The sequence below is a fragment of the Paramisgurnus dabryanus genome, chromosome 2 (assembly GCF_030506205.2).
Source record: "Paramisgurnus dabryanus chromosome 2, PD_genome_1.1, whole genome shotgun sequence".
In the NCBI taxonomy this organism is placed as follows: domain Eukaryota; kingdom Metazoa; phylum Chordata; class Actinopteri; order Cypriniformes; family Cobitidae; genus Paramisgurnus; species Paramisgurnus dabryanus.
This window is the reverse complement of record NC_133338.1, coordinates 15,086,995-15,099,797: the sequence shown is the minus strand read 5'-3', so window position 1 is coordinate 15,099,797 and position 12,803 is coordinate 15,086,995. Positions and strand designations below refer to the sequence as shown.

The following is a 12,803-nucleotide window of genomic DNA, read 5'->3' as shown; positions in this document are numbered from 1 at the left end:
GTGTGGGGAACTGTTTTTTTGTTTTGACACTGTAAAATATAAAAGTTATCCTCACCTCAACAGTTAGTGACCACTCAATGATTTTAAATGGGTGTGTCCAGGTCAAGCGGGCAATCATTTTAATGTCAGATTTTTGTGGCAGCGCCCTTTAGTGTATTGGAATTGAACTGTGTGTCAACCAACCCTTGACCCAACAGCCCCGCTCTCCAATTTTTGTGCTAAAACTGCAGATTTGACCTACATGAGCTTTACAAAGAAATGAACTATTGAACATCATTTATTAAAAATAACCCGTCAAATTGGCTAGTGATATGACAATGTAACCAGCTGATTTTAAACCCGCATTTATTTGCGGTGGTGCGCATTATTTTTAATCCGTATTAATTTTTTAAACCCTGTTTGTAATAAGTCCCTTTAAATGAATGGATAAATGCCAAGTTCAGTTATGAAAGTCTTCTGTGCAGCTAAATGGTTTTCAAAAAGCTGGCAGCTCAGTCAATCAACCTTCCCTTACTATCAGTGTGACTTTTTAAATTTCATTCTGTCCTGGTTTATCTCAATGCAGCGTGCCACCTCCTCCCTCAGCACCACCTGCCTATATGTGTTACAGGTGATTCTCATGATTGAAATGTAAATATAAATTGTACAGTATATGCTGTAAAAGTGACAAACTGGCCATGTCAAAAAAGCAGTTTACCTAAAAAATGACAAACTCATACTGGTGGGACATGACCCCACCACTTTTTTTTAAGTATATTTAAGTAAACCTTTGCACCAGCCCAAGTGATATGCAGTCCGTATAAACTGAATGCTCTGCATATCCAAACTATTTGAAATATGAATTCGGGCATTAATATTAACATTAGTACATAAAAAGATGTTGAGAATGCATAGGCTATGTAACTATTCCCTATTATTTATGTTCCAAACAACAATCATTTTACGCTAATCTTTTTCTTTAAGAAAACAATTTTGTTCCATTGATTTTAATTTAATTATAAACATGATTATAACATTTCAAATCCCATAAAATTGGTTTCTGGATATTGTTTGACATTTAAGTTATTTTGAGCTGGCAAATCTGCCTTTTTGACCAAAAGTGTTGTTTTAGCAAAACTTAAAACATAACTTTAAAAAAAAAATCTAAAACAGAAGCCAGAAGATAGCAGCTCAAGAGCAGGTAAGTGGTTTGTTCAGATCTTGTGTTATTTTGTAGATGGAGGGTGGACAGGAAGATAGCTGTCATAGTTGTTTATGCTGTTGTTTGTCAATGTATAATTTCATTGATAACTGATAAAAGTACATGTTTGTACTGACGACGACTAAGGTCTCTTTTGGTAGTGGCATCTACAGATAACCTTGGTGCATGCCTAACTTTGTAAAATACAGTCGACCTGTAGAACTGAACTGTCAACTCAGCTGTGGAAGTGCAGGTCTACACAGACTCAGGTTCCTCCAGACTTTACCTGGCAATGATCAGGTTAGATATCCTGTGAGAAGCACTGACTGGCTCAATTACCCCCATGTCAACATCATTCGGAGCTCAGCAGAGACTTAATCCCACAGGGCTAGAGGAATCCTGTGCAGGGGCTGTACATTACCACAATCAGATGCCTGTGGGTGAAAGCTGTGAGGCAGCTTAGTCTGTTGAACTGGACTGGTTGTCCAACATCTCTGTTGTTAGGTGGAGGTGATATGGTGGATACTGCAGTGTGAAACCAAAGCCTGTTAAAAGGTTCTAGATTCCAGGAGGTTGGCTTCGTAATGTCAATGTCAAATTAATTTCAAGACCACCGTTTAAAGGAGCAGTGAATTAAGGAATCAATTTTAACTCGAGCTTTTGTTATGAGTTCATCATACTTGAACAAAGATCTTGTACGTTTCAGAACTGAAAACATTCTTGTTACTGAAATATATGTTATTGACACCAAGCCTACCTTATTATGAAGTAGTAGTCGAATTTTTTAAACAACACCTCAACTTAACGTCTACTTTGGTAGTCCCGCCCACTGGTTTATGCAAACTGGATAGCATCCAAACAACAAACATGTTGTTGAAGACTGAAAAATATTGTTTGTATCTTTGGCATATCGTTAACATGTACATACGCACACACACACATACACACACCAAAGGAAATGTGAAATTGTGAATCGGACCATAGTTGCTCTTTAACTGAAAGTGCATAATGTCTCTTTTGGTAAGGGACTGAGGAGCAGTAGCTCATTTGCATTTAAAGGGGACATTTCACAAGACTTTTTAAGGTGTCTCCAGAGTACATATGTGAAGTTCTAGCTCAAAATACCATGTAGATAATTTATAATAGCATGTTAAAATTGCCACTTTGTTGCTTTGAGCAAAAATGGCCCTTTTTGGGTGTGTCATTTTAAATGCAAATGAGCTGATCTCTGCACTGAATGGCAGTGTGGTTGGATAGGGCAGATTAAGGGGCGGTATTGTCCCCTTCTGACATCACAGGGGAGCCAAATTTCAATGACCTATTTTTTCCACATGCTCGCACAGAATGGTTTACCAAAACTAAGTAACTGGGTTGATCCTTTTTACATTTTCTAGGCTGATAGCAACACTGGGGACCCAATTATAGCACATTTTTGCTTCCAACATTAAGATGATCAAACTTTCTGTTGACCCTCACCTGTTGTTTATTTGTTAATTGTTACATTTTATTCACACTATAACCATATGATATAGGATACACAATTACTAAATTTAATGTATAATTTTATTTTAATTAATGATGTGTATACATAGATATTAAAGAGCTCTCAAAACATTCTAAGTACACATGTACAAATCATTGAGCTCAGTGCAGAACCTGTTCTGAAAGCTGGACCGCCTACACAAGACAAGATCAAGGTCAGGCTGAATAATGTGACAGCACATTCAGCTCAATACTTAGTAAAGCACTTTAAAGTAATTTCAGGATATTCAAGTGTGTTAAATGTATACCATTTGTAGGCCACAGAATGCCTAAACTTAAGTAAAATGTTTTACCTATATTTTGAACTGTCTCATCGTCTAGTCATCATACTTGAAGTTTAAAAGTCGTTGTTTGTGTTACAAAAATTTAATATATAGCTGTTTTGTGTGACATTGCAGTTTTTGCGATGAATGTTAAACACAAAACAACCCCAATTTTGAAAAAGCTAGATCCTGAATTGTTTAGCTGAAATAAATATGTCTGTTAAATCATTTATATTTCTCATTATTCAATGTGTTAGCATTTGTGGAATAGCCTCTTGATGTGCCTAAACATGATTAAAATGCTTTATGTGGAAAGCCTTTGAAGTTTATGATAGTATGTATATATTTATAGAGTATATCAACATATATTACAATACATTAACCCCTTAAGACCCTAGCTTTGGTTTGTCTTTTTTCTTCCTGCCATTTTGGGGTCATGAAGAACCAATAAATATACTAACCAAATATTTTTCTTTGAACATAAAGCATTGTTATTGTCCACGTTTGTGTACAACAGGTTCCAGTTACACAGAATTAAGTATTATGGTGCAAACAACAAAAAAAAGTCATGTCCACATACACCATGTCTTAGGAGGTTGAAACAAAGATCAAACTGTTTTTTTGTGAGAATCTCGTCTGTGAAATGCCTTTAAATACACAAACTATGTTCTACAAGGGATCACAGCTGTCTCACCACAGTTCCTGTTGTGTTGGTTTGAAGTCCACATCAATGCAATCACTTTAAAACAGAGTACCGTTTGGGACACAGTGAACTATTCAAATCCCAATCACCAAACATTATTCTTCCTTTCCTTCATCAAATAAAGGAAAGCACACAAAAAAAAAACATGGATACACAAGCCTTTTATTTCACTAAAAAAAACAGCATTCTGAAAAAGTACAATGGCCTTTATTCCTTACATTCCTGACCAGGACATATCTTAATCACTAGTTCTTAACCTGTTAGAATAAACTAGAATTACCAGTACAGTAAACTGATACTCTGGATTTAGACCCCAATCTTACAATCTACCTACAATGATGGATTATATCCTACAATGATAGATTAGATTTAATATTACTTTGTCATCTCTATTTTTTTTCTAAAACTAAAAGCTGTGCCTTGTTTAGAAGCAACTGGTTGAAATTACGCCCTAAACTATTACCAGAGATTAAACATTAATATAGGTCGTATTCCTGAAATCTGAAATTCCAGTTTCAACAAATACATACATACATACTCGCAGTAGCTTATTGTTACAAGCCAAGATGAAAGAAAGACTAAATCTTTGCCTTTGTAATTTACAGAAACACTTACTATAATCCTAGTTAAAATAATAATACTATTAATAATTACTGTAACAATAAATGACTCCAGTGGAAAAAATTCAAACTGAAACACAGCAATAAATTCAAAAAAAAAATGTTAGCAATGTTTATCCTGGCCATTGCGATGAACATGATAAACATAGCCGAAAACAGAATGAGGATCACACATTAGGATTTTTTTGCCTAATTACAGCATTGAAAACAACCAACATGCATTCTTTATTCCTTTTTGGAGAAGACATATTTAGGTTTTTATGCCTAACTTTGCACCTGACTTCTAAATTATTGAAAGAAAGATGTGGTTGAAATGCACCAAAACCTCAAACTGTTTAACTTTAACTTTTCAGCCAAAATGTAATCAGTCATTCATTATCATTCATTTATGAAATATGTAACTTGGAACTACATCCAAGAGCAAAACTGATTCTGTTTAACGTCTTTGTATCTTTCAATACCCCTAGTTATCACTTAATTACAGAGAAGAATTGAGAAAAATTTAATTTTCTTAATGATTAAAGCATCTTGCCCAAAATACATTCAGCACAAGTATTTGGATACATTTTGTAAAATAAAAAATAATGTCCGAGTCATATTTCACATACACACAAAAAACATTTTTTTTTTCTAATCGTTACTTTTCATGAGAATCAAGCACATTTAAATGCACACTCCGATTCTTAATTCAATACTACAGTAATGCACAAATAACTATGTCAAGTATCACAAGGTAAATGTACACCTACTTATTATGTTAAGTTAATAAGTAAGATTTTTTTCCAAACACGTTTAAGCAATACAAACCGCATCAATCTTAATAATCACCATTCATTTTGTATATAATCATTTGTAAGCGATATATTGTTGTTAACAAGTGGCTGGAAGTGTGAATTTGAAACACCTTATATTCAGGTGCGTATAATTATTAGTTAAGGTTTAACTTGCACTGAAAATTCATTATCAAATGTCCATGAGAAAGACGCAATGGTATAGTAATTGCAAAATTGAGGTGTGACCATCAGACAAGGAAGGCTGATTGGGGCTACATGCAGGGTCCCAAAAACAGGATGAAAAGGAAAGATATTATCTGCTAAATATTAAAATAAGATAAAGAATTAGTTGTAAAATCCTGTAGTCTCCAGTGCCACAGTTTTCCAAAACTGCAACCTACCTGGAGTTTCTAGATGTACAAGATGACCAATCAGCATAATAATTATGCACGCATAACGTGTGTTTCACTTCCAGCCATCATTACCAATAACATTTATATAATTTCTAAGTGCTTAAATCTACCACTTATTTTATATATATGTTGTTTGGAATTGGTCAAGCGTGCTTGGAAAATTGCATATTAATTATGCACACAGTGTAATTGATTAAAGTGAAATGAACGCTAAATGTTAATTTGAATGAAAAATATATTTTGTGTGTGAAATATGAAAAAGACACTTTAATGTGAGATCCACCTTTCCATTATAACTAATAACAGAATTCAACACAATTATGGTTTCTTGTTTTTCCTAAGCTGTCTAACAGAAGAAACTTTTCCATTTAGAGCAAAAAACCTTGACCTTTTTCCCCCCAATAAATGCATAGCGAGGTCATTATCGATTTGTTTTAAATATTACACATGGCTTTCATAGATGACTTGGGTTGTCTGTGTAGCACCACCCCCTTCAACTGACTCTTCCTTTTCTTTCTCATTCAACTCTGCTTCCAAAGGCACCTGAGCCAATAAGGGAGAGGTGGCCGTTTCAGGAGGCGGAGCTTCCACACTGCATCCTGTTGTAGTTAACTGTGGATGAATGGAGACCTGAATGGCTATGTGCTGAGGCTGCTCGTTAAGCGACGCGTCGTCCGAGTCCATAGCGGGCGATTCGCTCCTGTCCCTTGCTCTCTCCCTTTCTTCCAAAATGGTGAAAACGTCAGCCGAGTTTTCAGGTGCCGGCCCGGTTCCACAAGCACCTTGACTCTCGGGCGCTTGTCGGACAAAGGTGTGTCTCATTTCTTCAACCCCGACCACCTCAAGAATCTCCTCCATGAATGTGCGGCAGTTCATGATCAGCGGTGGAAGTGGAATGCTGCGTGCTAACTCCTCTATATAACGTGCAAACTCCATCGTCTTGAATTGTGTGACCTTGGCCAGTTCCAGTGTTTTTGTCGAGGTAATGATAGGAATACGCTTTGCAATTTCGAACGCCTTCTGAAGCTTTTCCGCACCTTCCGTACGGAAAAACTCATTGATGGCCTTCTCGGTTTTCTTAAGATGACTGCTCATCATGCAGAGGCGTGTGATGTTTAAAATCATTATGATAGTAAATGTCACCAGACACACCACCATGTAGTAGACACCCATATCCCCATTAGTGAAGACTACGCGGAGTGTCACGGTGCAATTCGCTTTGCCGTAATTATTGTAAGCAATACAAGTATATTTACCACGGTCTGCAAAAGTGATGCCAGTGATGTTAAGGATGCCATTGTCCAGAAGCCACCATTTACCATCTATAGAGATAAAAAAAGGACATGATTCATTTGATAGAAAAGACATAACACATTATTAAGGCACTGACAAGCTTATTCAATGCAAAACCTAGTGACTGCTTGTACTTACATTTTATTGAGGGCAGGGACTATGATTTCATTGCTGACTAGATAAGTGCATTACTGCACATAAAAAAGCTAATTTAAACAAATGTCAATAAATGCTTGTTTTAGGACAATAATAATAATAATTCTGTTAGGTGAGACGGTGGTACTTTAATCCTGCCTGGGACACATCAGCATTTACACTACAAACACAATGCCTTTTCAACAGTTTCTGTGTTCAGATTGCAAAATGCCCTCTTTTCATCTGTATTAAGTGTTGTCTACATGAATCCCCGAGATGAATGTTAAAGTAATCATTCAACCAAAAATGAAAATTCTCTTATATCCTCATACACCTGGGATGGCAAGAAAGTATGACCAAGTTTAATAATAATTTTTTTAAAGCAACACTTTGTAGTTTTCCATGTAACATTGGCTAACGGCTCCCCATGTGGTTGGTAACAGACACTTTTTTGCAGGCAGAGAATGGGCGGGGCTATGTGCGCCTACACGACCACAACATTTACAGAGTGTGGTTTTAGCTGCTAGACTGTTGCTCAGGTTGCAGCGGCAGTAAAATTTGTCCAGTTAAGAGTTGTTCTTGCACTGAAATCATTTTAGAGATATAATTTAAAGGTTTTACAGCCACTCACAGTGGCCACAGCACATGCTCCGGTCTTCCATAAAGGAAATTGGCTGGCTCTGCCTAGGTTATTTGCATAAGGCGATCTGATTAGCTGCAACACGCGTTGCTGCTTGAAAAGTTGAGAAATGATCAACTTCTGCCGCGAGCAACGGCACTGACGCGGCGCAGACGGATCCACAATTCAGTTCGGCAACGCATGACGTCGTCACCCATTAAAAGTGAATAGGAAGCATTAACGCTTACGCTCCGTGTGAATGTGCGGTTAAAAATTTGCACAAAACTTTATCGGTATTTTCTAAATGTCGAAAAAAAACAATTGAAATGACTGCGTTTCTATTAAAAGTTTTGCGACAAAAAATTTTTTTGTCGTGACAAGTCATGTCAAAAAACCACGGCGACAGGTGTGTTCAACTTCATGGTACCATGCAGACTGACATGCAGATGACATCAAAATACCACGAGAGCGCTTGTCGGACAGACCTCTTGTCCTCGAACCAAACATACCATGCCATTTTTAAAGTATGTTCATGTGACTTTAAAGCACATCAGGTGACCTGTATATGCAAATAAACTGTTTCAATTGTAGTTTTGCAATATTTTCCTTTTCGAATTGCCTGAAACATTGCCATTTTAACTCTTTCGCTGACAGTGTTTTTTTAAAACGTTTCCAGCCAGCGCTTTTTCATGATTATCACAAAAGTTTAATGCCTTCCAGAAAATGTTCTTCTTTAAATAAACTACCAAATGAAAGAGCAGACCCTCTGCTTTCAAACAAAAAAACCCGTTTCATCCTACCTTCAGTAGTTCTTTTTTAATCAGCTTTTGAATATGGGTAGGTTTCTGCAAAAACACCACATTTGGAGAAAAAGCAGAGATAATTCCATTTTTGTGACGAACTTTTCATAGAGATCACATTCAGAGCGATCTTTAAAACAGACACGGACATGCAGACGCTTGCCATAGGGCAATACTTCCGGGTTTAAAAAGTTGCGGAAAGCCATCTGGTGGATAATAGCGGTATTGCGGAAAGCCGGAAATACTCGTCATTGGCAGGGAAGCGTTTTCTCTTGATTGACGAGATATCTCGTCAATGGCGGCAAAAGAGTTAAATTGTAAAGCAATGGCAACACGGCTACTGTCTTCTGGGTAATTGTCACACACACGTTTAAGAGAGTACTGAGGTGTCACCCCTGAACCCTCGCATTTGGAAAAAGTAATGTAATAGTCATGCAAAGACTGACGCTTTGTTTGTCCGGCTGCACTTTTTCATTAATCTTCCGGGTCTATGGAGTCGAATATATTACTTATGCTGAATATATCTGCTTTTTGGAGCATCAAAAGAATGTTAAAAAAATATATTTGTGTTTAGGTGAAGAAAGTCAATCCTATACACAAGGACTGACATAAGGATGAGTAAATGATGAGAATTTTCATTTTAGGATGAACTATTCCGATTTTATACATGTATAACTTTTCCATTCAATTCGGTAGGTCAGGATTTCCAGCTTCATTTGGAACATTGTGATGGCCTTCCAACTTAAAAAACTATGAGAGAATCCACATCTCCATTTCATTAAAATGAAGGTGTATGATGTCGTACACTCCTAAACAGACTATGAATATATGAACCTGATTAATCAGCTGAGCAAACAACCCGCAGACTTTCATTATTTTAATAGCACCAATCCAAAGGTTCAGTTTTCACCCTAATCAATGTAAACTGATCCTTGATCATCAAATGCTCTGTACCTTGGCCAAAGGACACAACATACACCAAGCACAATCTGTCTGGGTAGTAAGTGCTTATGGAAATTTAAAACAAGTCTTTGAATCAATAACTCTATTTTTTTGCACCAGGCTGCCAAGGCATTACTTATTAAATGGATTGTTTGCTGCCAACATGACCTGTACAAAACAAGCTAAAGTACACAACACCACACCAATACATTATACATGTGAAGTAAAACATATTTGATCTTTGCCCTTTAGAAAGCTCATAGTCAGCAGCTAACCAGAAAACAACTTCAGGCCATCAGAATTGGTGATAGATTAAATGTAGTTTAGGCCTGAAAATGTAAAGTAATACATCCAAGAATACAGTATCTTTTTGCGGCCTCTACCGTAAAACATTTCTGAAAAATGTCACATACACATAACAGAACAGAAAGATCCACAGATGTTTACATGGATCCACAAAGAGGACCAGGCCAGTAGATCACTAAGTAAGAATTACTATGTAAAGTTACACCAAGTCTTCAGACATATGCATTCGTCTACAGAGCGATACATACAAACAATCAAGATAGCGAAAGCATCAAGTAGTTTTGTTCAGATGGACAAAGAGTTATGTTTATTACTACAACTTTGTTGGAGAAGTGTTAATAAACTTAGTATGTTGAGTAACACAGTGCTGTAGGCCACTCTGTTGTTTTGGTTATACTCACACAAGCAGTTTATAAACTAAACCTACATATAAGCATAACATCACTGTTATCACAGATTCGCCTTTACATAGTTTAACAAGAAACAACAAGGCGTTGTTTTTCAAAATCTGAACGGCAGTGTTTTTCATAAGTGCAAGATCAAGCATGTCTTTTATGTGAGATACCTGAATGATGTAACCCAACACACCAATATTAAACAAATACAAACCCAAATTCAAAACAAAAAGCACAGGATATTTCAATAGCTCAAAAAAAATTTCTATTCAACTAAATAACATTTATCCTTTTATTAAACCACATGCAATGCATTTCTTTCACACCCCATCTGTAATGTGTCACTCTCAACAGGGACTTTGAGTGTTATTACGTACAAGCTACAGCTGGGAACTACGGAGTCATGTTTTATGTCAATAGACTATTGTTCACAAATCAATGCGGATTAATGGACGAAACATCATCTTAAACATTCCTAGAGTTGTTGTCAAAAATAACAATGCAAAGTCAAAAACACTCCTTCCTAAAACAAGTAAAAGGCAGTTTAAAAATAAACTGTTCTTGAAAATTGTTTCTGTTAATTAGCTTTTTTATGCGTACCCGCCCAGTCGAACGCTTAACCTTGCAAGGCATACTTCAATTAACTCGAAGTCAGATAACAAATTTTCTAAATGTGACGCACTAAGAAGTGGATGACGGATGCTCATTACAACTGCAAACTGAAGACATGATCAATGACTTTATATGATGAAGGCATGATTTGTGTATGCATGTGCACTGGATAAGATTCAAGTCTGAGAAATCTAACTTGCACGCAAGCTATTAATAATTTTATCTGAGGGTGCTTTTTACATTTGTGTGGAGGTGTTAAGCCTTTCGGCAGAACCAGGCCAATAAGCAATAAGGTCACTAAAGTTGGGCTAATGAAGCCGTGACTATCTTTGTGTTTACAATAACAAATTAACTTTCAAATGTGTCAGTCTTATTATTGTAAACTTACCACTGTTCTCGGTGTCAAGCAGTTTTCCATGCGAGTTAAACCACTGGACCTTTGGAAAAGGCTCACCAGTGATATTACAGTCAATTAAAGCACAGTTTCCCTCCCGGACAATGATCTGGCTAACTTTTGTGTGAACCATGGGAACCAAACCACCACCATCTGAAATGGTCTCATTCAAGGTGCCGTCTTCATCCACCGCTGAGAGGTTTAAAGTGTCTGGGGCACACAACCCGATCGCGTACAATAAATAAATGATCACGTATCCGTTAACTTTGTTCATTTTCTCTGCCATCCTGTATCAACCCCCTAGATGAGATGTAATTCTCCACTGGTCCTCATGTTACATTCACAGCTTATCTGCATGCATACCAACACAGGGATGACAAGGCACTGACATGCACGGTTCTTGCTGTGGATGCATAACTGGAAGAAGGAAGAAAGAGGAAAAAATTAATCCAAAACACACACTTGATTTACCAGGGCTTGTAACTCAAGTTCAGCACACAATAACCTGTGACTCCTCCTCTTGTGTGATCTTATCAAACAAGAATAACAAGATTTGTAAACATACGAAATGACTCATGTTAAGCGAAAACATTATGGTATTACATCAAGGTTCAATATACAAATTATTAAAGCGAGATATAATATTATATATATATATGGCCTTTGTGTTGCATGCGATATATCGTGCACATCACTAACTCAATTTTAAAAACCGTGCGTTGCTAAAAATATAAGAGTATAAGTGCAATGAACGTAAGCTAAGCTACAATATACCAAACGGATCTATTTGAACGTTATTATTACTAAAAATCTGTGAAATTGTAAGTCAACCTATGAGTTATGTAGCCGACAAATTTAGCCGAGTGTTCATTTAACGTGTACATGCAAGCATATCCGCATATTTATTAACAATTAAATATATAACCAACTGTAACGAGGTGACATCTGTCTACGTTGTTTAAAGTTATAAGCATCTTTAATACATTAAATGTTTTATAAGACCTTTATATCCGTTAAAAAAAAACAATTCGAGCTAACTGCGGCTAGCCAGTCATATGACAGTCACTGTCCTTTCAGGAAGACGCTTAACGCACTTTTACACGTTTAAAATCTACCGTTTTACACTAGACGGTTAAATGGACCTTTTACCAGTTCTCATAAAATACATTTATGCAATCATACAGTAAATTCCCGGCTGTTTTCTTCGTCATTTTGCTGAACAGACAGCTAGCAAATTAGCCAAAACCAGCCACGCTTCCGTTTGTTAAACGTCAACAACAGATTCAGAATCTGCGATATTTACACGTTTAATAGCGTTAACTTACATCATGTTGCTCATTCGCTGTTACCTGTCGACGCTTGTCCTGAAATGTCAAGTATTTAACCGATCATATGTTTATGGCTTTCAGCTCGGGAGTCGCGACTCCACGGGCTCTTGAGAAATCTACTGACCACTAAATATACACGATAAAAAAACTGATGAACTGACTGAAGTGTCGCCGTGACAAAGTAAAGGCGATATTTTTGGCCTTTAACTTCTCCTACACCTACCCATCGTCGTCTTCCTCCTCCCTCTTTATTCTTTTTGACTCAAATGACCCAGTTTTCTTTGCCAGCTGGATGTGACGTAAATTGTGCTAACTTAATCCATTGTATAATGCTTTTTTTCATTGTATAATGCTTGTTTTATAGTTAGCTTGCATAAACGTTAAAGCTGTTCTAGTACTGTGGCGGTATCAGATGGCACTACAATAGTACATTCACAGAAATAATGCTATGGCACATAAAAATGCTATCATCAATGTAAACCCTT

General features: G+C 36.7%; 1 protein-coding gene across 2 annotated transcripts; it reads right to left on the bottom strand.

Moving 5' to 3' along the window:
- Positions 1–3,832: 3,832 nt before the first annotated feature.
- On the bottom strand, positions 3,833–12,533 carry mfap3l (microfibril associated protein 3 like). 2 transcript variants are annotated; one of them, XM_065294354.2, is made up of 3 exons: positions 12,316–12,533; positions 10,985–11,407; positions 3,833–6,816 (listed from the first exon to the last, which is right to left on the bottom strand). In XM_065294354.2, the coding sequence occupies exons 2-3, from the start codon at positions 11,274–11,276 to the stop codon at positions 5,936–5,938; spliced, it is 1,173 nt and encodes a 390-aa protein (XP_065150426.1). In that variant the 5' UTR covers positions 11,277–11,407; positions 12,316–12,533; the 3' UTR covers positions 3,833–5,935. The 2 variants fall into 2 exon arrangements, with proteins under 2 accessions (XP_065150426.1, XP_065150427.1); XM_065294355.2 differs by lacking the exon at positions 12,316–12,533 and adding an exon at positions 12,173–12,261.
- Positions 12,534–12,803: the final 270 nt, after the last annotated feature.